Consider the following 27754-nt stretch of genomic DNA (forward strand, 5'->3'; position numbering starts at 1 on the left):
CAATCTCCCAAATCGTTTTATTATTTTTTAAATGATCGCTCTTTTTTCCCGCTGCTCCCGCTGCTGCCGAAATCCCTGTCTTCCCAGGCTGCATGCTTCTGGCAAGATCGTGCAGTGTTCTCAGTCCATTTTCAGTGTGTCTTATCTTAATTTGTCCTGATCCGATCTAAGGGCGACAGCCACCACTTGCTTTCAATTTGTAAGATTTTTTCCCCTTTCTCGGTTTGCTCCTAATACCCTCGGAGTATTTCCCCTCTCTCCTTCCATTTCCAGGGTTGCAATTTACTCTGCCGTTTCTTCTTCTTTTTCTTTTCTTTTTTTTTTTAACCTCCTCTCTTTTGAATTGCTTCATGTTACTAACCATTCCTAAATTGTAAGAGAGATTCATTCCCCCTCCTCTTCCACCACCACCAGCACCACTACCACCATCACCTCCTCCTCCTCCTCCTCCCCTTCTCTTCTCCTTTTTGGCAGCACCAGGACGTCCGGTGTGGTGGTGGCAGCGAGCAGCAAAAGCAGCAAGAGCTCGTTTTGATTCCCCCCCTTCCAAGGTGCTTTGGAGAGACTGGTTTAAGGCTGAGCAGCAGAAGTCACGATGAGTGCACAAGGTGAGGGACCCGGTCAGCCTTCCACTGCTGCCCAGGAGCAACCTGCAACCGCAGAGCCTCAGAAGAGAGGACGAGGCAGACCCAGGAAGCAACCACAAGTCAGTATCGTATAGATACATAGAGCCGCAGATCTATAGTGTTGTAGGCATGTACATGTACGTATTATGCTGCAAATGAAGAAGTCCTGGAGACGGGTGGGGGGCTTTGTTGTGCGCTGCTTCTCAGCGAAATGGTGCCGAGGCGTAGCGAGGGGCTCTGCCGTGAGCCCCGGCGGGGCACCCCGAGGCTGGCAGCACCGGGGGGCTGCGTGCGTGTGGCTGAGCCCGGAGCCTCCTCGGCACTTTCACTATTGTGCAGGGAGCGAGCTGGGGCTTTTCAATGTAAATGGGGAACATGGAGCAGCGCGGCTCCGACCAACCAGCGCTCGCTGGGTCATTTCGAGCTGATTTTGAAATTGCGAAAGCGAGGAGCAGGGAACGGGGCTCTCCTGTCTCCCTCCTCTCTGAGCCCTTGCAATGTCTCAATCTGCGTGTGTGTGTGTGTGTGCGTGCGCGCCGGGTCCCACCGGGGGCTGCTGCCGCCTCCGATCTTGACCAGCCCAGCCCCTGACTGCCCCTAGATCCTGGGGTTGGGGGAGAGGGGGGTGTCTTAGAAAGTCGCATAGCTCTTTTTCGTTTTTTTTTTTTTTTTTTTTTTTTTGGGCGTCCCCCCTTCCCCCTCCTCCCTCACCCCCGTCATCGCCTGCGGAGAGGTGCCCCCGTTGCCGATGGAGGTGGGGGAGGTAGCCCGAGGGGGCTTGCCCTGCATTTGCAACACCTTTTGCCTTTGCTCCAGCGCTTTCACAGGCAGGTCGAGGCAAGGGGGGGACTGTTGCCGTGTCTCGGCGCGGGGAGCGGAGCCCGGCTCCCTCCCCCCAGCACTCCCAGCCCTTTCCCGAGCCCGAAAGGCAAGCGCTGGGCTCCTCTGTGACTTGCGAGACCTGAATCCGCGCTAAGGTTGCCAGATTTGTGCCTGGTCTTCCACCCCCCCCCCCCCCGCCCCCTTCCCGAGGTGCCATTGTCGCACCGCCGGGAAATGCGGAGCTGCGTTCAGGCTGCCGCTGCCGGGCCAGGCGGGCGGGCGGAGGGAGTCCCCAGCTCTGCGCAGCCCCTCCGCAAGCGCTGGCGATGGGGAATTTTGCCTGCGGATGCAACCAATTAAGCTCGCAGGTTTGCAGGGGCTGCACGGAATTGTTTGCAGTCCTTTCCGTGCCTCGGAAGTAGCGACTGGAAGTAGGGCTGCCTATTGAGCTCACTTAAAGCGAGCTTCCGCGGGCTTTAAAAATGTTCACTCCATTCATTCAGCATCAACCCACTGCCGTGAAAGCCTGCGAGGGGCCCGAAAACACCGAGAGCGCTCAACAGCAGAGCCCGGGCCGGGGGAAACCTGGCAGCTTTGACCCTTCCCCCTCTCCCGCGATGTGCTCCTGCAAATTGCACAGAAAAGTACTTTTTGGAGAGCCATAAAAGCGGAGCCCCTCGTTTTCCCGCTCTGCCCTAAGTGACACTTATTCCGCCTGAGCAGCTCAGCTTTGTGCCCCAGCGGCTCGCTTTACACCCTGCTCCTCCGGGTGCCCTCGCCCAGTCCAAGCAGCCAGCATCAGTCCTACAAGCTTTCATCGGGCTTCCTTTCTTTCTTTTTCTTTTTCTTTTTTTTTTTTTAACCCATTTTTTCCCCCGTTTTTTAAAAAAGCTTTTGAATGTATGGAAGAGAAAGAAAACTGCGTCTCCTTAAACGTGTTCAGCCCAGATGTGCAGTGTCTGTGAGCCTCGCCATTGAGAACTGTAGCTGTTAGTGAGTCCCCTCTCCAGCCTGCCCATAACCTACTCGGGAACTAGAAAAGTGGAAAGATTTTAAGCTGGTTTAAGTTAACAAACTGCATTTAATTAGTTTTACCACATCCTGTAATCTGAATGAAATGTATAATATTAAGACTAGAAGAGTTTTATAGTATTTATGATTCACTGAATAAATATTTGGAATACGAACTCTTAGTAATTCATATCCATTTTTAAAGGACGGGCTATACAGAGGAGCTAGTTAAGAAAATTGCTAAAACAATTATTGTTCCCGTGGAATTGTTTTAGAATTGTTGTTTGTTTCAGATATTTTGTTTCCTCAAGTTTTGTTTGGTTTTTTGTTTGTTTGTTTTTTTTTTTTTTGCTTGCTAGTGCTCTCTTGGAAGAAACTTTTACATTTGTATTTGAATTCAAATCAATTGTATTTAAAATAGGTGTGAATATAATGTGTACTTCAGAACAGCCCCCAAAACGTTTGTGTCCTTGAGAGTAATCTAGCCTGCTTTCCAATTTTCCAGTAGTTAAATTTTTCTTGCAAAAAAAGTGTGTATTAGAAGCTGCATATGATAATTGCATCTCATTATAATGAAATTTAATTGAAGTTAAATGAGTAACTACTGATTTTTGAATAATCATTCTTACATGAGAGGTTCCATAGCCGTCTTCTTTAAAAAAGCGATTTTGGGTATAATTACTTGCTAGAATATGCAAACTTTTCAGTGTTTTTCTTTATGCAGTTACAAGGGAAATTAAGCTCTTTTAATGTGCAAGGTAGATTTTTTTTCTTTACTTGGAGTTGTTTACTTTTCCATGTTGAATTTTAAATATTGTTTTACCCATTTATACTGTTAATTCATAGTACTCAGATCTAGATTATTCTTCAGAGCTTCTTGGTTAGTTGTAGTTTCTTGCCACAATAGTATGTTTTCCTGTATTTAGGAACCAACTGGTGAACCATCTCCTAAAAGACCAAGAGGAAGACCCAAAGGAAGCAAAAACAAGAGTCCCTCCAAAGCAGCTCAGAAGGTGAGATTATTAAAGAGAGAGAGTTCCTAATGCTATTTTTCATCAACTGGTAGCAAATATTCCAGTTGTTTGGTCTGTGAACTGTGGGATTTGAACCTTTTTAATTATGGAAGCCACATACAACATGTATTTTGCATTTTTAAGATTACAAAAAACATGCTGCAGGAAGACTCCAGGTACAAAAACTGTAAGGGCAGCTTACTTTTTGAATATTGTACAGATTGGTGAAATAGCATGATGTTTTTGATATATTTACTCAGACCTACTGAATATAGTAAGGAAATCAATAGTAAGAATTTTATTTTCCTATTAAGATTTTTGAAGAAGGAAGCTAAATTTCTTGCCTACTTACATACGTTACTACTACAGACCAAATCTGTATATTAAAGCAAAGTGTTTTGACAAACATAGGTTAATTAGAAGTAAATCCAATTATATGTTGATAGAATAAACTGTTTTTACTGAAATTTAGAGCTTAAAAATATGATGGTAAACTGTGAATTGCAGTAAAAACCTACTATATGTTGTTTATTAATCAGTTTCAAAACAACTTATTCTTAAAGAGCTATTAGTCTTCTGAACCACTATTTCTGTTTGGTGATGGTAGCAAATTTTTATTATGGTGGTTCTGAATACCGTCAGCAGTAGTAGAAGCTCACTGAAGTCATTCCGTTTAGTGCATGGACTTTAAATCACATATACAGTTTAAAGAGTGATTTAATTTTATTTAAATGTACAAAAGCTCAGCACTAGAAAATTATACTAACAAGGGAAATAAAACCTTTCCATATGAATAAATAAAACCTTTCTATATGAATAATTTTAGTGAATGTAAATAATTGTGAATAGGCTTGAAAGTAAACAGGGGTTTTGTTTATGTAGATGGTTACACAGCAGTTAGCAGTAATTTACAGGTACTAAATAGAAAACAAAAGCTTACAAAAGCTGGTAGTGAACTGTAATGCTTAAGTATATCAGTGTCTTTTAAGTAGTTGTATGGCAAAGTGTGGCCTCATGTAATTATGGTTAATTTTTCAATATGCCTATGGCACTGACCATATTAAGTCTGATAGTTTTCAGTGTTATTTATCAGTAGTTGCTATAGTAATTTATATTAAATTATTAGGGGTGGTTATGGTTTCATGTCTGTTTTGTTTTAAGTGTTTTCAACATTTGTTTGAGGGACATTTCCAACTCTTTAAATTTACAGTTTTTTACTTTCTGAACTGGAAAAAGCACTATTCTGTCAAAAAGTTCATAAATTAGTGATTTTTAAAAAAGAGAAAGCTTTACAAGTTAAGTATTTAAAATGTGTCAAAGCCACTCTGCAACCTAGGAGCTTAAAATGTTGATTTTTTTTATATAATAAAAATGTTCCTCAGATTCACTTTAAAATAGTTTAAATTTCACTCTTCAAAAGAGAGAGAGCAGTTTTTTATTAGTCTAGCAAGCCAAATGTGAGCTTTAGTATTTTAAATATTACTCTTAGGAGTGTTGGCTTTCCTAGAAGAAATATTTGTAGTAAGATTAAATATTAAGTAATTCATAGAAATGTGTTTTCAAAAGATATTTCTAAAAGAAATATTAACATTTCCTCATTTAGTCGAGTGATTTGAAAATCAATATGAATGGAAAGTAACTTAAAATTATTCATATGTATGTATGGATATATCAAATCCAGTGCTTCCCATATGATTCTGGTGAATACAGTTGTTTTTTAATCTAAGTTACCAACTGAACAATTTCATTGCAACATTTTGATTTTCAGAATGCGTGAAATTACTGATCTGATTAAAGCAAACTCTTTTGGGTGCTGATAATATAAAAAATTGACCAAAGACCACGTCTTTTTTATCATAAAGAGATCTTTGATAGTTATTAAATTAATAGTCTTATTTGTTTCTAAGTTTGTAGATAAAATATGCAAATATTTGATAGATCTTCCAAAACATAAAACAATTACAAAGCATTTTTGGAAAAGAAGTTACTGTGATCACTTTTCAGAGAAATATTTTAGCTCTTTTTCAAAATAGATAATTAACCCTCTCCAAAATGGTTTGGCCTCTCACCTGACATCTCAGAGTTTCTTTTTCTGTAACTTTAATTTTGATAATATAGCTACTAGCAATACAAATTGGAAGGTTTTGGCATTGTAAGGAAGCTTCATTTGGTGGTGAAGGTATCAGCTCTTAAAAAAAAAGTGAACTGTATTTTTAATTTTTGTGGTAAATATATTTACTAGACATACATAGATGTGTATTTATTTAAAGCGTTCTACACCCTGTCCTAACTCTCAGATAGCGAACTTGGATTCTATAGATGCAACTAGAAATTGCTGGAATTTCTAAAGAATACTGTGTTGCCTGTATTTTTCAGGTGAACTCATTGAAATGTGCTATAGTGTTCACAACATGTAAGATAAACGTACGCCACTAGAACCCATAGGGCAGACAGGAGAAGGCACTCATGATTAATTGATCGGGTGTTCTCTTGCAAACCATTACACATCACAATTAAAAATGTATTACACAAACTGGCAATGAGTTAAAAATACTCAGACAAGTACTGGAACTTTGTTTTGTTATACTTTCAAAAGCAAATACCCTTATATCAGTTGAGGGACAATTTGCCCTAGAATCATGATTGTGTTGTGCATTTAAATTTCTTGGTTCATGGCATTTTTTTTTAATTATTTCAGAGCTTGTGTTTGGTCTCAGTAAACTGGCCTTGGGGCATTTGAAAACAAACTGTGCTTGTTAGGAAATTAGCAATGTGAAACTTGACAATGCATACAGAATGTTGCAAGACCAATTGAACAGCTAATAGTTACTCTAATTTCAGGTAATACACGTAGAAAAGGACTTGTATATCATAGATATCTAACTTGTTATGAAATGCCCTTAAAATGTAAACCTGCATTTTATAGAAAATCAAATAATTTCTCAATTGTTTAATTTTCACAAACAGAATGAACACATTAGCAAATGACAAGAGGTAGACTTTTTCTACAAAAATATTGTAATCACTTCATACTTGAGGTTTATTCTCCACAATTAGGTTGTTATTGAAGTCTGTGCCTTTGAACAAGTCATTCTGTTATTCATTTAAAATATGTGTAAAAAATTAGCAAGTATGTGAAGTTTTTCTTTTTTTCTAAGGAACAACTTTAGTTTTGCAGAAAGGTCATAGCAGGGATGTTCCTTTTCAATTTCCTTGGGGTTCTGTGACTGAATTTTGTTAGGCTGAACTGTGTTTCTGGCCCATCTCATTTCCCTTAAGCATTTAAGGGCTTTTCTTTGTTTAGCTCCTGTAGTTGTGTTTGATAGAAATATTATATAGGTATAAGTACTGTCCTACTTGGAAAGGAAGAAACATAATTATGAAGTTAAAAAAAAGAGTAATAGTTACTGCATGTTTGTGTCATGGAAGAAAATGTCAAGGGAGTAGCCCAGGAATATCCAACAGTAAAAGCTCTTTAGTAAAAATCACCTTCAGTTAAAAGATTTTCAGTTTTGTTGAACTTGTTGGTAAGGTAGTTATTTATTCCTGATCTAGTGAAATTCTTAAAAATATATCCAGATCTAGAAATACTATGCTCTGAAAACCAGAACTTGTGGTATTGTGTGTGACTACATCTACTACTGTCTCTATGTTACATGGCCAGAGTTTGGTATGTAGAAAGGCATGTCTCTGAGTTTAGCAGTCCAAAGGTAAAAAAAAAAAAAAAAAAAAAAAGTGTGCATGTGGTTAGGACTCTGCCCTAAATTGGTTCTTGAAAATCTATTTGGCTTCTCCGTGCTTCATTCATTCTCACCAACATCAGTCATAGCAGGCTTAAAGGGAAAACAGGATCAGTTTTAACAAATGTCATAGTATGATTACGGTACCTAAAAGTAAGAGACCACAAAATTAGATGTTTTAAGCAAGGTGAGTGAAGCAGGAGAAGACTGGCTTCTGTTTAAATTTAAAACAGGTAAAATAGGACATGGAAGGTGTAGTATTTTTGTATCTAGCCAATGCTTAAGTTTCTTCTAAGAATTTTTTTTAACGAAGTAATTTTGTTTAGGAGAGAGACACCTCTCTATGCAAGTTCTTTTGACATGGTTTGACAACAGTGATCTCTGTTCTGAGAACTATCAATTACTTCACTTGTCTTATACCTCTGACACGTTTTGTCTGAGGTCCCAGCAGATCATTTTCCAAATTGGATAGAGTTCCCCAAATTTGGATTCCTTTGCATTTGCATCCTCTTTGACAATAGATGGATGCTCAAAGAACACTTTATAGCCATTCAATTATTTATACTTGTCTTGTCTTGTTAATTGTCTTTAGTACAGCTTCGGTATCTGTTTGGGCATGGCACATTTATGCAACAAGGAGTTAGAAATGATGGGCAGTCAGATACTACATTTGCTGACAGCAACTGTTTGAAAACAGGATTTGATGGCCTTGTGGTACAGGACTTAGATGAACTGCAAATCTGTCTGGGGACTGTTAATTCTCTTCAATAAGGAATGGCCATCATTCTCACTCAAGACCAAAGTACCATTTTCTGTATAGATCATGTACTTAAAAGCCACTAAATCTACTTCTGTTCCTAAAATGTGACATAGCAAAAATGATGTTATTCCTATTATTGTTTATAGGAAGTTTTATAATTTTTCATGAAATACTATAATGTGTGTTTTACAGCCTACCCAGCCCTCCTTTAAGTTTGGTGATTTTGTGTCATTAGTTGTTTAGAATAAGATCATGCCCTGTAGTGCAGCATCAAATGTTAAGAAAATCCTGACCAAACACATCTCACTTTCAAAAACCACATTAGAGGATTAAAGCAGCAGCTTCCTTTTTGACTAAGCAATTACAAACTGCTGTGTCTAGGGAGGCTGAGAACACTTGCATCCTGCTACCCAAATAAGATTCTTTGTTATCTCTGAGTAACGTGGGGCTCGCTCTGGATTTGTTCCGAGCTTCAGAGGCAGCTTTGGTTAAAGCAAAGAGCCAACAGACTAGCGTACTTTAGATGATGTAGATTTTTATTTGAGAGGAAAGCCACTACTTTGGAACGTACGTATATCTTTTCTCCCTAATTACATGAAAATTTTGTGGAGAAACATTGAATTATTTGATGAGCAATAAAACATATCTTCTGGAAATTAAAACAAAAGACAGACTTATGTTTTTGAAGGAAATATGGTCTATGTTTGCAAAATGCAAAATAAAAGAAATCTAAGTGAAAAGAGGTGGAATATTTTCCTAATCTTCATGTCTTTATTGTCACCATTGGGCTGCTATTATTCCTTTTTAGATGCCCCAGAAGTGTTTTGTCTTTTTCTTGCCTTAGACTGGAGATAAAAATGTCCACTTTGGAGGTTCTTGTCATTCATTTTCTGCAGTTTAGTCTATGGAAACCTTCCTATTTACTTACAGAATCTCTCTGTACCAAAACATAATATCTGGCATGCCCTGCTGTTTGCTCAGCTCACCTCTGGGAAAGATTTGGTTTTGATAAGAACTATGGAAATGTTTTTCTTCTAACATGAGGTAGAAATCATATACAGCAGGAATATAGTGCCTTTCAATCTGAAGGGTCCCCAAGCACTTGACAAACTGGTATACAAACTGTACAGCAGGAACACTAGCCACTTCTGACATGGACTTTCCTCTGGGGTGAAACACAGCATTGTTAATGGCAAGCGGCCATCCTGCATGACAGTTTATGACAGGAAGCAAAGATTAGTTGGTCAAAGAAATCTCCCATGTTCTCTTTCCCATCAAACTGTATTATATACTGTAGTTAAACTTACAGTTTGTGTCATGTTTTCAGTAACTTTCATTATGAGATCAAATTAGTTTTAGTTTCCAAAAGGTTACATTTTTTATAGACTATAGGAAAAAGGTCTTTCCTTCAAGGACAGTAAAGTACAGAAGAAAATACGTGGTGTTTGTGCTTTCATAACATGTCAGGTGTTGATTTGTTAAGAACAGATGTAACTAATATTTTCTTTTAAGATTTGTGCCTTGTGTACTTTCTGAAATAAACATAAATGCAAGGGGCTACAGATTTTCAGAACTAAAACATATCCTTTTTTGCATCCTTCAGGCTATATGGTATAAAAAATGAACACGTTACAAGGAAGCAAAACTCTGAAATAGGCAGCTACCACATATAGCAAATGTACTTTAACAAGTATTCTCATAAGAGGGTTTTACTTTACATGTAACACTGGTATGAACTATTAAAGGGCAGGTTTACTCTTTTAACAGGTCTGAGTGATAATTTTGCCCTTTAGGAGTATGAATTTTATTTTTCACAGCTTTCTTCTTGGTGGGGATATTTATTTCAAAGTAATTTCACTGAGCTTGCAATGCAGTTTTTTGTAGATTCATTCGCTACTTCCTCAGCTCAAGTTCTCTTTTAGAGGGATCCACTTTACATGGCATAGGGTTACAGTATATGTTACAGAGATTGACAAGCAAGTGATTTATTTAATGAGATAGTTGATTTCTAACGGAAAGTCAAATACATACACAGTGAGCTGGAAAAAAGCAATTCATGGAAATGCAGAAATGCATTTACAGAATGTGTACAGAAAGTATTCTTAGGGACTTTGTGTGCAGCAAAAGTCTTGTTCTCACTAAAGCTGGTGGCAAAATTCTCATCATCCTCAGTGGGGCAGGATTATTGACCTGATAAGGTGTATGTATGGGCAGAGCCTGTCTAGAGAAAATAACCTGCAATTTTTAGTTAGAAACCTGTCATTACTTTACTGTAGTGTGTAAGTAATATTATTCACAGTGCCACACAGTGAATTAATGAAAGTCCTTAGCAAAGCTTGCATTTCCTTTAAATTGAGCTCCAGGACCGACTGCTGTGCTTACATAAATATAGCTGTCACTTTAGGGTACCTTCCACGCTGTTTCCTTAAACCTGAAAGGGGAAAGCATATTTTAGAACAGGGAAAGCTTTCCTTAAAGCTTAAGGATGTGCTTTTACATGGAAAACTTCACATAAACTAGAAAAGTATCTCCAAATATGAATAAACGTGTTTACGGTAATAGCTGTTCAAATCCATTTGATGCATGAACATCACAAAACTAAAATAAGGAATTATGCACTGAATGGCCACTATAAATTGCTTTCTTCAGGCTTGGAAGAGGTTGTATTTTTAATAGAGTGTCTTCAGGTAATTTCTGACAGCCTATGAAAAACTAATTTCTGGCACAATTGGGGGTTCAGCAAATTTCCAAGGCTCTCTGCACCCCCACTTACAGCATGCAGCCCTGCAGCTCGCCTCATGGCTGGCTGTGACCTGGGCACCCCAGGCTGCACTGCAGGAGGCAAGGAGCTGGGTGTGCATGCTGGGTCCACATGTTCCTCTCTGCTCCTCACACAGGGTGGATCAGGGCCAGGGGACACCCGTGAACCCAGGCGAGACATCCCGTGGCTGCACAGGCTATGAAATATTGGAAAAAAGAACATAATCACATTTCATCACCCCCCTTCCCCAAAACATAAAGCAAGTTGGAGGCTTGGTGCCACCTGAGAGACAGTTATGGATAATGTTGCAGGAAAGGACTTCCTAGTTATCAAGGCTGTTAAATAACGTTGTAGTATAAAATATGTTGTGTTTCTTTCCCTTTACAGAAAGCAGAAGCCACTGGTGAAAAGCGACCCAGAGGCCGGCCCAGAAAATGGGTAGATATTCCACTTCCAATCATTTGATTTACTTTTTGTGTTATAAAGCATGTTTTAAGTCTATTCTTTAAGAGAACAATTATTTCTGCTTAATTTGTAAGAAAGAACATCGATCTCTTCCGTTTGTTTGTTCTGGTAGATTGACCAAAGGGTTAAGATAGCAGAGAAGTTAACCACAGCTTCCTACCTTTAGACTCTGATAGTTTGCTCAAGACATTTTACTATTAAATGTTTGCTGGGAGTGAGTATTTATAAGTCTCTTATCAGCATGAAAAGAAGCACAACTCTTTCTTCAAAAAAGAGTAAAAATGAGATAACTTGTTCAGTAATTGAGTAACAAAGGTTAAAGGGGCACTATCAGACATCAGAAGGTGATTAAGAGAGATGATAACATTCAAATGTAGTGTATAAAAGATAGAGCTTAAAAAAACAAAGTATCTTTGTTCTACATTCCCTGGAAATACAATATATTTCTCCTTAAAACCAGTGAAAAAGAGCCAAAATGAACCACTTGCACCTGGAATTTAGATTTTCTGTTCTGGGACATCTTCATGTGCCACATTGTTGCAGTTACTGGTAACATGTTTCATTAAAAGTTTTCTCTTTCCCTGGCTGTTGACTCTGTAGATGTGATTGTCACACAAACGTGTTTTTGAAGAGTGATAATCTTTGGCCATGCAAAGATTTTAGTTAAAAATTTCCTGAAATTCAGCAGTCTTGCTGATGATTACAGCTGATGGGAGTCTGCTTTGTACTCCTCTCCTTTGTATGTCTTTCCCTTATGGATACACTTGCAAAACAAAAGTGATGGGGATGTCCCTTGAAAAACCTGATTGGGTGTTAGAAGATACGGAAGGTGCAGCCATATGTCCCATCATGAGTTAACATTTCTGATTTTCCTTCTCTAATTTCCTTTCCATTTCTCTGTGCAACATTTTTCTTTAAATTTCTTTTTTGAATCCGTCCCTCTCCATCTCAGTTTTACTTGCTTATTTTATTCTGCCTACCCTGTCTGCTTTGCAGTCCTGTCATTTTTTCCTCTTTTGTTCATTTCTTTTTGCATAGATGTTAACGCTATCATCTGGTTCCCAGAGCTCAAACAGCACAGCTAAGGTTCCCCAAAGTGTCAGCAGCTAAACACAGGAGAAGAGGAGTGACTTCAGCAGTCACTTTAAGAACTAGTTTTGTAGAATTGCCTGGGATATTTCTGTCGGTTTTGTGGAGCAAAACAGATCATTACCTACTAGAGGTATCGTTTATACCTGTAGTTTTTAAATTGGGCAGATTTCAGGTACAGGAAGAAGCCCATTGGCACTAGGAAAGTAGGTGGCTTTACAAACTTATCTACACTAGTCATGTTCTCAAGGCAGCCTGCAGAAGACAAACGCAAAGTGCAGTAAAACATAGATCAGTTGCTGTCTGTTTCCTCCTGTTAGGTTCTGAGCCTGCACATGTGGATGCTAAATGTCACTTGCTTGCTCCTCACCTTGGGTGCAGTCCCAGAGGAAGCAGCAGAAATAGCTGTTTTATGAGAGTAATTTGTAACAGCCAAGCCGTCTCCACTGTATTAAGAATGCATGATAGTTGAATATGGATGGCTGAATAGCTCTGTGAAAAGGGAAAATGTAGCCATTTGAAGTATTAAAAGATTTTCTCTCCCACACACTCATAGTCAGAAATAAAATCAGAAATGAATTTTCTGTGAAAAGGGCTAAATATAATAATTGTGGTGGTTTTAGGCCAGAATATTCCCCTCCTATTTTTGTATCTTGAATGGGGAAGAAAGAATAGGCGGTCTAAGTGGAGCATTAAATTCAATACAGTCTGTTTGTTGGGTGAAGAATCTGAATCATAGAAATGGAAATGGCTGATTAGCTAAGAGACATTGACATTACTTTATCATGAGACAGGTGTTTTCAACAGGTTCACTTATTTCTTTGAAACTAAGGCATACTTTCAAACTTGGTAACGCTTTCTGTTGTGCCTGTTCGAGGCTCAATCTTTTTATTTACTTATTCCAATAGTATGATTGCTGCTTGTGTTATTCAGAGATTATACTCAGACCTGCAGCTTGCAGTTGAGATATTTCTGTAGACCGTGAGAATCATATGTGCCATTTTTTCCTTTCCTTCTCTTCTCTTTCCAGTTCAAATTGGATTTGTGGGTTCCTCCTTTGTACATGATGAAATGGAGAGTCATACTAGATTTTTCTTCGGAAAGAAATAACGTTAAATTTTTATGAACCATTATGATGCCCACTGCTTATAAGCCAAGCTTATAGCTGAAGTCAAGGAAGGATTCTGCCCCAAAACAGATGACACATGATACTATCCTTTGTGTTTTAACATCCAACCTGTATTCAGAAAACCCCACTTTTTATCATCCAAATCTCATTTTTATTATTAGCCATTATTTTCTTTCTTAATCCAATTTATTTATACATCAAGTGTTAATGATAACAGGTCTATATCAGTTAAAGTAAGGAGTGTGTAGATTTTCTTGGAAAGAGCAAAATTTTATGTGATAGGTATTTTTCTAAGTTTGTAACCCTTTTTGTGAGTCTAGAGGTTCTGTGTCATATGTTGTTCATCAAATTGTAAAGTATTATTTCTGCTGTTTCCTTCAATATGCACATGCAGAGACATACGAGCTAACAGACCACTGTAGAATTCCGGTAGCTGGTCTTTCTGCCGGTTCAAATTAAGTATTTAATGTTTGTGACTTGCAATGTATTTATTTATTTATATATTATATTTTAGAAGAGAACTAAATCTTTTTGACTAGTATAAAACAGGAGAGGAAGAGGGCAAGCCAAGTGAAGAGGGAAAGGAACCCAATTTAACAGAAGTACATGAGATATCTAGTTACCTTTTTAATGCAATAATGTGTACTTTGCAAAACTATCAAGAGAAAGAAGGCCCTCGTGAGTAGAAAATACAGTAAAGATTGTTGAACACTTCTGAAAATAAAATATTCAGCCACACAAAAAGGCTTTCCAAATGCAAACAGCTAATGAATAAAAATCCTGAAGATAAGGATGACCTAGCTGGGGAACGCATATCTTTGGAGTCAGGAACACAGGGCCTGCTGCTATAGAACTCATCTTTTCTGTAAGCAGCTGCACAGGTGTGAAATGCGTTGAAGACTGTGAGTCCTTTTAATTGAAAGGTGGGAAAAACTCTTCATGACCTTGGTACTCCTTAATTTTAGAGTTTTAATGCAAGAACGTGTTCTAGGCTCTTTGGGTGCATCTACATTGGTGTTTTAACTGAGATCAGGAGTGTGCTTTGTAAGTGAATCTCCTAATTGCCCCACTTACTGTTGACTGTTCTGTTGACTGTTCAGTCAGCAGAAGCTGACTGAAAAGTATTGGGGTAGGAGTAGAATAGGAGACTGAATCATCGATTATAGTATGGTTTGTTCCAAAGAATTGTGCTGAAAACCGCTGGAAATTTCAGACTTCTGGTGCTCTCATGCATTAGTTTAATGGAGAAACCTGAAACTTGATTCTGAGGTTGATGCTTTGAAAGAATGTTTGGTTTTTATTTCCATTGTTTTTATTATGTTCCTGAGTAGCTTTTTGGCATTTTCTGATTTCACGTCCAAATTGTTTAACCTGAAACATAGATTCAGTGTATAGTGTGGCACCAGAGCTTCTTACAGCTTTGAACAGAACTTTACTGGGGAGGAAAGATGGCTGCTACTATGCTGTGAAAACATTTTAAAGGAGAAAAATGCAATTCTAAGAGCCACATGATTATAACTGTGGAACAGAAAGAGTTAATTTTCAAATACAGGGTGCCCGTAAAGCATACACGTACACGTCTAGTCCTTGCTGAAGTCCGAATAACAATGCGATCTGTTCAGAAAACGGACTTTTGCTCTTCTAAACATTTTGTATCTAGATATTCTAGATAGCACCTTTCAAATTCATCAAAGATAAACATAAGTGAGAATTAGCTTCATTTCTTTAAGCAGAATTTTCAGTAATTAGCTAGACATTTTAGTATTTTTGAAGCTCAAGTTTTCCCATTTTTAGTGAGGGCAGAGTTTCTCTTTATATACTGAGTCAGTTTAGGAAGTGCCTAACTACATTTAAAAAAATTGTAAAGAAAAATACTTCTTTCTAGTAACTTTTTCCTTAGATTATTTTCCACTGCAATTTTAGCACACCTTGTATATCAAACCTTAAGTCTGGTATTTGTTAGATGTTTTTATTCCAGTAGTACCAGAAGGCCTGTGTCAGGACAAGGACTGCTAATTTCAGTCATGGGCTAGACTTTGAAAATCAGATTCTAAATGTTGAAGAAATTTAGAAATTTCTCTCTGAAGAGAAACCACTTGCCTCTGATTATTTATAATCTAACAGGAATACCAGAAGACCCATCAATATTTTGGGGCTATTGCCTGCCTGTAACAAGTCTTTCTAAACCATATCTAATTAGAAAATTCTCCCTCATAGTGCCATGCCCTGTGATGTGAAGCTATTTAACCATTTTTCCTCATTTCTCACGCAGAGCAGTCATTTTTGTCTCATATAATGTGGTAGTTTAGGAGGTGCTCAGTAAAGTCACTCAGGCTTCTTCAATAGGTAGTGGAGAGAGAAAGACACTCTGAGATCACCGTGCACTTTGCTCTCAAATAGGCTTTACTGTAGGTGTGCTGAATTCCCATCTGGAGATGGCAACCTGTGGTTGTTGGAGGAGATGATCTAGATAGCTTTTGCTGTCTAAGAATCAGATTTTTGTGTCTTTGCTGTGTGGAATGAAGCTCACCCTTTGGTAGTAAGATGCTTACCAGTGTATAGCCAAGCTAGATTCCAATTTTATGAGAAAATGAAATGGTCTGTTTGAAGCAAACTGATTGAGGTAGAACTTCAGTCACATGAATGTAAAGATGTATGAAAAAGGAGGTTATTATTTATATAATTGTAGCTAAAGAAGATATCACAGATGAAAATTTAGTTACTCATACTTGGGAGAATAATGTCATTTGAGACATGTTACTTTACGTCTTTCCAACTTTTGATTGCAGTACATGTGGCGTTACTGCTTTATGTGAAACAGATCGTGAAAATTTTCACCTGTTGCTGTTACTTTAATCATCCAAACTACCCTACATTAAGTCACTGTGTTTATTTTGTAAAATGGTAATATAAAATATCTCCTTCTGGCATGATCATGTTTTACATCTGTGTGGGCAAAACTGTCATCTGTGAAGGGTCATTGTTATAGTGATCTAAAGAACCTGAAGGGCTTTTATGCTTGTCAAAAAGACTATTGGTCTCTTTTTTTCAAAATTCCTAAATTTAAAGAGTAGACAAAAGAATATGAATTAAAAGCTTTGAAAGCTTTATACTTATATATCTAGTTTCTAGTTGAGATGATCTGTAAAAGAAATCGTCTCTCAAAATCTGAACATTTTGAGATAAGCAGCACATCTAACAATTTTTAAACTTTTCTCCTATGACTAGTACATATTTAATGCTAATTTTTCTGGCCATATTTTGTCTTTTTTTTTTTTTCCATTGATCTTTTCTGGGGGAGAAAAACATATTTTCCAGGCTGGTACCAAATGAATAAAAACATTTGTCAAAAATACAGTATTTCTACTTTACCTGTGTTTAGAGAACTATGTGCCTTCATTTCCCTAGAAGCTTGTCTAAGCATATACTGGATACTAATGTTGTCCATCATTAGAATCTCAGAGTTGTGTTCCTTGTTGCTGTAAGTAATGTAGTACCATTTATTTCAAGTGCAGCTCTCCCAGAAAGACACAACAGAGCATTTAGCTATGATCTTTCTTTTATAAAATAAATTTATATTACCAAAAGGATATTTCACTCATTCTCTAATTCACTTCCACTTCAGGTAAGGGATATTACAAGATGTCCAGCCTTGCCAAAAGATATTTTGCCTTTAACTGTCATTTCAGAGTTACTAAAGGAAAATCTTATATTCAGTTTGAGACTCAAACAGGAAATTTTAACCAGCAAAAATGCAGAAGGTTAAATCCCAGCATCAGTAGCGAAAAGTAAGCTGAAATTCTGAGCTCTTTCTTTTTTATGATCTCAGGTATTATTAAGGCCTACTCAGAACTAAATTTCTTTAAAAATTAATTTTGATTTTGGCAGTGTATCTTGATTTCTGTAAGACTCATTACCTGTTTCACAGGGGTGTGTGTATGTGGAATATGAGGAGATTGAGTATGGAGGCTGGTAAAGCCAACAGCAGGAAGCATTTTTGCACATTCAGTGATTGAATCCTTTTTGTTACTGGCACAGTTATCAGTAATTGTTCATCTAGATAGAGAAAGCATATCAGCTAGTGAAAAGTGCACGTGCTCATTCTTGCTCCTTCAATTCTATTTTCACTTGAAAATGTTATGAATGCAGAAAGAGAAGCTGGGCCTCACCTCCATTGAAAATGTACTGCACAAGGTTAATTGCCTTGCCCAAGGAAATCTGTAGAAGAGCCAGGAATAGAACTCAAATTTCCTGGCACCCTGCCCTATGCCTTCAGTTCAAGGCCATCCTTCCTCAGTAAAGCTTGCTTGTGAACAGGTTGGATGAGGGAGGGAAAACATACTTTTCAATTCTGTATCTGAAACCAATATATAGCTTTTACTGGTTTCTGTAAATTTGGACATATGCATCTACCAAATTTCTAGCTGGTGGGGCAGTGAGGGGTAGGAGTAAGGTATATCTGCATATTCTCTATGTACAGGATAGATCAGAGAGATTTGGGGCCAGTAGGATTTTGCTACTTGAACTCAGCCCAACTATCAGCCTGAGATATGCTTAACAAAAACATGAGTATTGGTGATACCCTCTCTTCTCTAACTTAATTACATATAGAAGTCAAATATTGGTCCAGTACATGGCAGATGTCATCACCGAACCAAGGTGCCTAGTTCCTTGAATGTTTTCAATGTGCTTAATCCATTTTTTCAGGACTAGCTGACCTCAGCCGTAGCTATGGGACAGGGCCGTCCCAGGCCGTTACATCCAGAGATGGTATTTCCATTCCCTATCCTCTTGAAAGGTAGTGGTAGAGAGGGAATTAAAAAAATCATGTTAAAGTGTGATTTAGGACAGAAGACAGAACAGAAGAATAGGATTCAAAACTTCTAGGTTTTCCTATCATTTCTGACTAGTTATGCAGTATATTTAATGTGTATGTGCCAAATTCTGTTTTATACTGCAAGCTCCAGTAGTACACTAGCCTTACAATAAAATATCGTATTTATACTCCCCCAGTGACAGAAAAGGGCCATGTTATAAATGGTAGTCAGCCTTTTTGTGGATGAATCTACTCCTCTCAGTTAAGAATTTTGATAATAATTAAACAGGAGTAATACTTTTGGGTTCACTCTCCATTCTTTACAGACCCAAGAAGGAGATCTGGATGCTGAAGGAATGCACTCTTTATCCTCTTCTTGAAGGGGGGGGGGAAGGAGGGTAGTATTGTGATAATTAATGTTTAGAAAGTGCTTTAAGTGTTTGAATGAAAGTAATTATGTTCTATAAGTGCAAGTATTATTATTTCTTCTTCCTTAATCCTGGGACTAAGCCTCGCTTCAAATTGCACTTTAGTATTATATTTTATTTACAAGGTTGGATTTTCAACAAGAAAGGGGGTTTCTTTCAGTAAGTAGCTGCAGAATGTCCTCACCAGAAGATGGCTCCTAATTTTACTGCACACAGTTCTGAATATGGAAAAACATTTTTTGTATGAAAAGTAATGTACTTCATATGTGATTTAGTCAGCATGACTCACTCTTATTCTCCAGTCTTATTTCATAGTAGGTACCAATTTAAGAAACAAAGGGAGCATAGTTTACAATAGTGTTTACAATGACATTTACGGGTGCTTGTATTTTTTATCCCAAGATCTGTCCAAGTTATTCATCAGATCAAAAAGGAAAAACAAAATAAAAGTAGAGGGACAAGAACCTGACTGTCAAATCTGAAAATTCTTACTTCCTAAAGACCAACATAGGCCTTTATTAGGCACAATTAGTGGTTTAAAGATGTAGTAGTGACACTGCAGGTAATGGAAGGCAAGATCTGTTAAGGTCCTAGAGAATCCAGATATTTTCAGTCTTCAGGGAGAACCCTAAAACAGGAAACTCCAAGGTCTGGGGAAATTAAAGGCTGGATGAAAAAAACACCTGTTGAGGAACATATAATCACAATGTAGTAGCTGATAATGCTCATAAAGCACTGTTTGTTTTGCAGTCTTTTGTCATTCACTGTTCAGAATGATTCTGATTTCACAGAATATTCTTATCAGCTTTGCTGTTATTGGAGGCTATTGATAGAGTATGATTTCCTTGTTTCCAATGGAGTGAAACAGCCAAGGAAGTTTCTTCTTTGTTGGTTTAATGTTCTAGTGATTTCTTGCTAGGAAGGTTTTTTGTTTGTTTTGTTTTGCTGTGCAAAAGCAGCCCCTGGACACTTTGAGCTGGTAGACATTAAAAGAAGGTGTTTTTGTTTTCTGAGCACAGGCATTTTTCTTTGGATTTCATCTTACTTATTTTGTGGTTTGACATAGTGGGAAATCTGTTTGATCTAAGCTGTGCAGCGTATGTCTGGCAGAAAACTCCTCAAACCAGCCTGTTGAAATAAGATTGCTAGTCAATGGGACATTTAAAAGTCATGAGGCCACATGGGAGGAAAAAAAACTGAGAAGCCTGGCCTAGCCTAATACTTAAGGTGTTCACATAAAGATCTGGGGTTATGTTTGCGAAGGCTGTTTTTTGTCTGATCTAAAAGACACACATTAGAAAAAATAAAGCCATAGAAAACAAACCTCACTTCAGTCTTAGTTTGAGAATGGACCTTAATTAATATTCAAACGTCAGCCTTTTTCTTGCTTTCCTTCTGTAGCCTTGTTTCTGCATGGCAATTCAGCTTCAAGGGAAAGACTGGAGAATACTTCTCACACTATAAAGGAAAGGAGCTGGTTATTAGGACATTCATGTAGAGGGTATGGGTTTAGATCTTCCTCCTGTTTATTAAAGGATAAACTCTTTGAACACTCTTACTCTGAGATGCTAATGTACAAGTTTGGCATGAATGCTATGAATGGGGTTTGGTTCTGTACTGACCACACTGAGTTCTGAACGTTTCTCCAGAGGAAGTAGATAAATTTTAGGTGTCTATCAACTGAAATTTTAAATGCAGTAAATTGTTAGTTGGGAGGTAAGGCTTACTGCTGTAGAACTAACAATTTTAAGCCTGTGCGCAGAGGTTTTAAAGCTAAGTAGGAAAATACTGGAGAATTTAGGAACTTACAGTTGTGGAAAATAGATGAATTGCATCCCACCCTAGAGAATTATCCACACATATAAGACATGTTATTTGTGTGTTTTAAAGTGTGGCTGCAAGAATTTTACAGGCAACAGCTTGCTGTAATGTATTTGCACATGATTTTAATTTTTTCTCTTACTAGTTCAAACAGTATTACATGTTATTATGGCAAGTATTGCAGACTTTCAGGGTTTGAGTGATTAAGTTGTACGTGTGTGTGTGTATGATTTCCATTACTGTTTTAGGATACTAGTAATGCATAATGTATGTCTTTATTCTTCTTTTCCTTTTTACCCTTCTTTATAAACTTGCTATCTTCAGTTTGTTCTATTACAGTCTGTCAGTCCTGGAAACTGTGGAATTGCAGGGTCAGACTTTGGTGCTAATTATGGTGATTTAAATAATAGTATTGGGAAGTTATATTTGAAGTAATGTTGAAGTTGTGTATCTGTATCAGCGTCAATGAGAACAGAGTCTGGTCCACAGAGATTGGTTTGGTTTGATTAACAGTGATTTACCAGTAGTAGCAGTCTCTGTTTTGGAGCCATTAAGATTATCAGTGAATTGGCAAGATTTAGTGTCTTTACATCCTGTCTCTTTAGAATAATTGCTGGGAACTTAGAAAACGTTTAGCCTGGTAGTTCCTGTATACAGTAACAATCATTACTTTCCCCAATATATTATCTTAATCCATTTTGGCTGTTATATCAATTATCCTAATAGAGAGCAATCGGGGCCCTTTACAAGATGTAATACAAACACATATGTGAGCTTCGCTATTATGATCTTATCAAAGTTGCATTGTGCTAACATATTCTTGGGGTTTCCTTAGTATTCACACAGAACTCATTCATACTCTGGCTGCTCGTACTGCATTGTTTCCTGTTAACGATGCTAAATGCCTTGAGAAATCTGCTTGGGGACTCTTATTCCACAGAAAACTGTCTACTTGGGTTAAAAAAGAAAAAAGAAAAGAAAAGAAAAGAAAAGAGAAGAAAAGAAAAGAGAAGAAAAGAAAAGAAACAATCAACACAACATTGACAAAATTTAAGTACAGTGCTTGGACTGTAACATTAAAAATGCAGAGGAGAAAAAGCTCTTCTGCCATGGCATGCACTCCTGGATTCATTACCATTCATTAACTATTTGGAGGAAGTGGAGGTATACACGATTTTAGCGATGCTTCATTACAAACTTCCTGCTCAAATTCCATGCTTGAAGCAATTTTTTTAATCAAGTTTTATACATAAGTCTGATTGAGATAGATAGACAGAAGGATGGAAACAGTCTGTCGGTGCCACTTGGTGCCTTTTGCTAGGTGGATTGAACATGCAGCCTGGAGGTACATGATAAAATGTTAAGTCTTTTGAAGTCACTGATCAAATTCCTAATGAAATCAATTACCCCCAGATTTCAGTCCTCCTCCATCTGTCACTAATGCAGTATTGTATAATTGTGTCTGCTGGTCAACTCTATAAACCATGCAGATAGCCATGTTTGTACAAAACTCAGATGATCTGAAGAAGAAGATCTGTATGTACTCAGATTACACACTAGATGAACAGGAACTTTATGCTGACTGTAGCATGGCAAGGACAGTATTTGAATTGCTCTGTGACTATGATAAATTTATTATTTGTGTCAAGGAGTTCAAGAGTCGCTGCATGAATAATGGATTGATTAGGTGTATATAAAGAGACAGCAGGGCTTTTATTGACACTGGTGTGCCATGTAAACAGTATTCCATCTATTAAAAGTAGAAATTTATTATTGTTTAATTACTTCACTGAACTATTTGAAAACTGGAATATGGACATCTCTACATTTTAACCTTCAACCAATTTTTCTAGGATGTAGAAAGACAGGGTTTTGAAAATGGCTGAATGATCTTGCTACTTCCACTTGTATAACTTTCATTAAGGGTATGCACAGCTGTGGTCATATGTGGGTACTATCTGAGAGTATATTACTCAATGAACCAAAGTCTTTATAAGGCAAGACTGTGTAGAATTTTGGTTTGACTAAAGTGGATTCAACAGCAAGATTCCCACTGACTTAATTGGTTTGTGCATGATGCTTTTTGTTTAAACTAGTTCGAAGTTCTGTAAGGTAAAGGCAGTACTCATAGCACAGAGAGCAGCAAAGAGAGGTTATGTTACGTTACAGTTCACACATGCACACAAAAATATTTCAAATTACATACTTAATTATGTTCCAAGGAGAAGCTACTTCATGTCTTTTGTTGTTCATTTCAGGGAGTAGGAGGTCTCAAAGCCAGTGTAGGCAAAACGTATGCCATGGTTTTCCAAATTCCATGCTCGTAAATTACTAAGAAAACTAAGGGAGAAGTTAGAGCCTTCATGATTTTTTTATGTGATTATAAATCATCGTGGTTTGCTTTGTATGATTAAAATTTCAACCAACTAATTGCATAATGTCCCGGAGCAAGCTTTGTCCTTTACAAGTATTAGTACACCCTTTTGAACACCCCAAAAGCATTTTCTTGAGTGCGTAATGCTGCGATACAAAATTCTATTGATTTACATAGTTCCCTCATGTTTGGTTGACTTGTTAGTTTTCATAAAAGCTAATGGTGGTCATATCATAAAAAGTTAGAGGAGAGATTTTGTTCTTCCTTTGCACGTACACTATGTGAATGTTCTCACCACTTTACATAAACAAAAAGACAGGAATGAGCCATAACGACATCCTTTCTTGATCTCTCCTCCATGTCTACTTTTGAATATTTAGTTTGCCCACCATCCTCATTCAGGACTGTGTAAATGTAATGGGTAGAAGCTTTGGAAAAGTTCTAGTTCTGAGTAATTTGACCATGAAAAATTTGAGAATGAAAAATTGAAAAGGACATTTGTTTAATTAAAAAATGTTTGAATAGATTTACTTGGAGGCTATTCAACAAAATATACATCTCATCTAAGATTAAATTGAGAAATTTCAGGTAACCTTTGAGAAAGTCTGACGACAAGGAATATAAAACAGGCAGAAAGAATGAACACAGAGCCTAAGTCAAAGCTGCAGATCTGGTCCAGCAGCTGTTTGTGTGTGGTGCCCATGCACAGGGCCTGCTGGAAGCACTGTTAGAGCAGGCAGCTGGGAACTGTTGCTCCTGCATTCTTTCCCTGCATCTGAGCTCCCCAGTTCTCATTTAAAATGTGTCCCGTGCACTGATACTAAGAGTTTTCATTACAGGGTGAAAGAATGGATAGGTGCACCCATCTCTCACTTTACATGTCTGTGTGGGGCCAGTTATAGTCCCTGTACTTCCTGCAGTCTAGGAAATTGAAAAGAAAAGTAATTTTTCCTTTTTTTTTTAGAAACAAAAGTGACTCTGAAAGCTCTTTTTTTCACCCCTACAGTAATTCTGAGCCATATCTCAAGGCTCAGGGTAGTTGTCCTATGTACAGAGGTTAGCTGTGGAAAGATGACTACATCCTTTCAGTTTTCCCTGTATTTGGATCATATTACTCTGCCTGATACCTGGGGATCTGTTTATTTATCTGGTAACTGTTTATTATTATAATAATATATCATTATGGTAGCATTATTGTTGACTTGCTTTATCAGGGAAGTAGCCAGACTCCAGATCTGTTGACCAAAAGCCTAACTTGAGGACAAGGGTAGAATTATGAAAGATCTGAAGGCAGCTTAAAATCACTCAATTCCTTCATGTCCTATCCTACACTGTGTATTTGATTTTGCACTTCCAGAAAAGTGCAGCAAATAACTGGGCCAACAGAACAGGATTTAAACCACTGCTGACATCAATTTTGTGCCACACAACAGGAGCACCAGGGCTGAGTTTAGGTGGCAACATATCAGCATAAGAGTGACTTATGAATGAAAAAGAAATTTTTAAAGGGCACTTTCATACTCGGTGCAAGTGGAAAGTGGAGATGGCAATGTCAGTGCTCAGTGAGGTACAGTGTTATTTTTGCTAATTTCAGATATACTTGTATTTGAGAGTGGATTTTCTCCCTCACACTGAGATTCTTCTAACTGATCTGTCAATGAAGTCATAACCCCATGATTGACATCATAGTGTGCAGTCATGGAAACTATTGCAATCTCATAAATTTAGCTTTATAGTAGTCTCTGAATGATGGAGAAAATGAGCTGCAAGAGAGGAAGTTACTATTTAAACTCAAATATCTTTGGTAATTATGAAATAGTTAGAGACACTATTAGAACATAGTTCTGTAGGGCCAAATTAATTCTTGGTGTGGTGCTGCTGAAGGCATTGGAGTTACCCCAGGGGGAAACTTACCCCCTGTGTTTGGAATGACTTGATGGCAAACATGTGAAGAGGAAGTGAATTTATGCTCTAGTTTAATACATTGAAAAGTTTTCCCTCATTGGAAAGTCTTTCTATATCTCTGAATTTCCTGGCTTTTGTGGATTTATATTAGATCGTTAATGTTATTTCAATGTATTTATTCTGGTGTTTGATGTCTTTTAGGTTGTTTTTATTGGGGATATAGTGTATATATATTTAATGAAAGTAAAAGCAATCTTCTATTGAGGATGTTACAAAGCTTTCATGAACACTATGTAGCCTAGCAAGTGGAAGGCCTCTTTTTATTTGAGAACTGTGGTTGTTGCCTGTGTAGCTAGAGCACTCTTTTCAATGAAAAGAAAGATGTGAATATCTCTTAATGAACATTTTAGCATCTATTTCCAAAGTTAAATGTTACTGCCATTTTAAGTTTTTTACAGAAGAATAACCTCTCCAACTCTACATGCAGCGTGCTTATAACCTCTTAAATTAACCATCCGTAGTATAAATAGATCATGAATACAATATGCCTTTTGAAAACTTTCAAAATAATTTTTATTTTTAAGGCACATGGAAGGATGGGATTAAACAACTACATGCTATACTTATGTGCAAGTTGGTCACCTTTATTTTGCATCAGAATTTCCCGTTCTATGCCTACTGGTAGACACCAGCCCCAGTTGTGGAAAGGTTATGTACAAAGTCAGGCCATGGAGAATGGAGACTTTGGGGGATGCAGGTTAATGGTGAATGTCGTTTGTGCGCTACCTGAATCCTTTCATTCGGTCTTTTGCTTTCTTTTGCGTGGGAGCAGAAGGACAGAAGGGACTTGACAATGGCCAGAATGTGCTAGGCCAGCTCCTTCTGCCAAACAGCTAGGTAGAGTAATTTGCTGTGGAGCTAGCCATCTTTCCTGCTGTTCTTCCTGATTTACGGTGGTGAAATGAGAGGTATTTGAGTCTATTTACAGTTTTTGTTGTGTGGCAGATCAAAGCCTGGAGCAAACAGCAGAGTTGTGAAATTGCCCCAGCTTTACATTGGCTGTCCATCATGCGCAGGATGAAGTGAAAGGGGGAGGACAGAGGCCTCTGGTTCTGGAAAATCTTGATGACAGCAATATGGTTTTCCCATACTACGTGTCCTGCTTGATTCTGACAGGAAGAGATTTTTCCCCACTATTGAGTGGATTTTTACCCTTCCTACCCCAAATCTGCTATTCTTTTTCTTAAGCCAGGAAACAAAGGTGAAAGGCATTTTCATCTGTGTTTTTCATGTATCACGTACAAGAGTAGGCACAAAATCCTTTGGGATCCCTGTCGGCTGTGGCGCTCAAGGCCTGTTGAGTGGATGTCTCCCAAAAGTGCTCCTGCCTGCACCGAGGGCTGCTCCTCCCACACTGGCAGTGCAGTGCCACAGCCTCCCTTCCCCTTCCTGACCTCGTGTGTCAGATACAACTGAGTCACGGATTTGCCATCGGACTGCATTTGATGGTTACTAGCAGTCATGGAGGGTTAAGCATGCTGCATAGCGCAGTAGTGGGGAGCTACTTGGTAGAGTCCCTACACGAAGCATCATCATCACGTAAGTGCTTCAGCTGCAGATAAATGCAGCCGTGCTGGCCCCCTCAGCTGGCTGGCCTCCTCCCTGCCCTGTGACCACTGCACACAAGTCACCTGTCAAAGGGAGAGAGCTTGCAGTCTGAGCATTAAGGAGATCTTGGATGAAGCTTCACAAGCAAAAGTTATTCTGATGGATGACACAACAGGAGGAGCTATGACTGGGTTTAGTTAGCTTGTTCTGAAGTCCATCGGGGGCTCAATTTTACTGCTATGCCATATGCATCATTTTTGAGAAAGAAGAATCATTTAGTAATCCTTGTATTAGCCACATACTTTTTTTTTTCCTGTGTTGCAGATGGAAGACATAGGCTGATAGTAGTTTTAATGTACGTCTTTTGTTCTAGAAACATTTTATCAGGGTGTAATGACAGAAACTTTTCCAAATGTTGCTCCTGGACCAATAATTATGAAGGAAATTCTTCTATTCCTAGTCTGTGACACTACTGTGTGAACATACACCATATATCATATAAGGGAAAGTTTTTGTTTTCTTCCTTTTCTATTTCTGGGAATAGTTGCAGGGAATCAGGCTCTTTATTTTTTAAGAGTTCGTCTGTGTAGTCTGTTTATTCCCTAATTACAGTTTTGCTAATCCTCTCTTCATGATATCATAATCATTTCCGCAGCAACCGGCTGTGATGTTGCAAACAACAGATTATGACTTCAGGTGCAGAATGAAGAGATGAACTCTTAAGAAACAAGTTTTCTGGCAAATGTCCCTATTAATAAAGAATGAGAGAGGTGAAAAATAAATATACAGTACTGGCAGAACTGATTTAAGCTCAATGGTTGTTAGCATTTTCTGTAAGGTCGTAGCATTATTTGAAAGTAATTAAATATATGAATCTGTCAGAAATATTTTTTTTCACATCTCTTATCTGTTAGAAATGCTAAAGTTTAAAGGTATTGTGTTTGTCAGAAACAAGTTTCATCCTGACTTGTGTGTTGTTTCAAACAGCATAAACCTCAAGGTATAACTATTATTGAAAAAAAAATCTATAACCGCTGAAAAAAGTTACCTGTCAAAACATATGCAGTATGGCTGGAAGTAGATCTAGACTTGATTCTTCAAAGTAGCACTAAAATATCTCAGTTAGAGTCCTGTTCATTGAAAAGTAACTGAAACTTTTCAGAATGCTGCCTTCCTTTATACTTGGGAAGTCCCTACTACATTTTGGGCTCCCGTACGCCTAAATAGCATAAGAACAAACATGTAGGGAAGTTTGGGCTTGTGAAAACCTTAGATATAACCTTGTAGGCTAGCTTTTCTGAAAAGTGGGAAGGTATTTGGGGAGAAATAATATAGATAAGCTAATGTCATTGGAAAATAAGCATATTTTTAGGGACTCAAGTGCTT

The 27754-nt window shown here is 37.9% G+C and overlaps 1 protein-coding gene across 1 annotated transcript; it reads left to right on the forward strand.

Moving 5' to 3' along the window:
• The first annotated feature begins 595 nt into the window (after positions 1–595).
• HMGA2 (high mobility group AT-hook 2) lies at positions 596–13413 on the forward strand. The gene is made up of 4 exons (XM_062567607.1): positions 596–706; positions 3386–3472; positions 11121–11171; positions 13318–13413. The coding sequence occupies exons 1-4, from the start codon at positions 596–598 to the stop codon at positions 13411–13413; spliced, it is 345 nt and encodes a 114-aa protein (XP_062423591.1).
• Positions 13414–27754: the final 14341 nt, after the last annotated feature.

This window comes from Rhea pennata, chromosome 1 (assembly GCF_028389875.1).
Source record: "Rhea pennata isolate bPtePen1 chromosome 1, bPtePen1.pri, whole genome shotgun sequence".
Classification (NCBI taxonomy): domain Eukaryota; kingdom Metazoa; phylum Chordata; class Aves; order Rheiformes; family Rheidae; genus Rhea; species Rhea pennata.

What these genes read in the sequence shown, in the direction of transcription:
- HMGA2 (XM_062567607.1), top strand. Translation starts at nt 596, where the DNA reads ATGAGTGCACAAGGTGAGGGACCCGGTCAGCCTTCCACTGCTGCCCAG. An exon ending in GACCCAGGAAGCAACCACAA is followed by an intron (nt 707 to 3,385) that starts GTCAGTATCGTA and finishes TCCTGTATTTAG; the next exon opens with GAACCAACTGGTGAACCATC. An exon ending in GAGGCCGGCCCAGAAAATGG is followed by an intron (nt 11,172 to 13,317) that starts GTAGATATTCCA and finishes TTCTCTTTCCAG; the next exon opens with TTCAAATTGGATTTGTGGGT.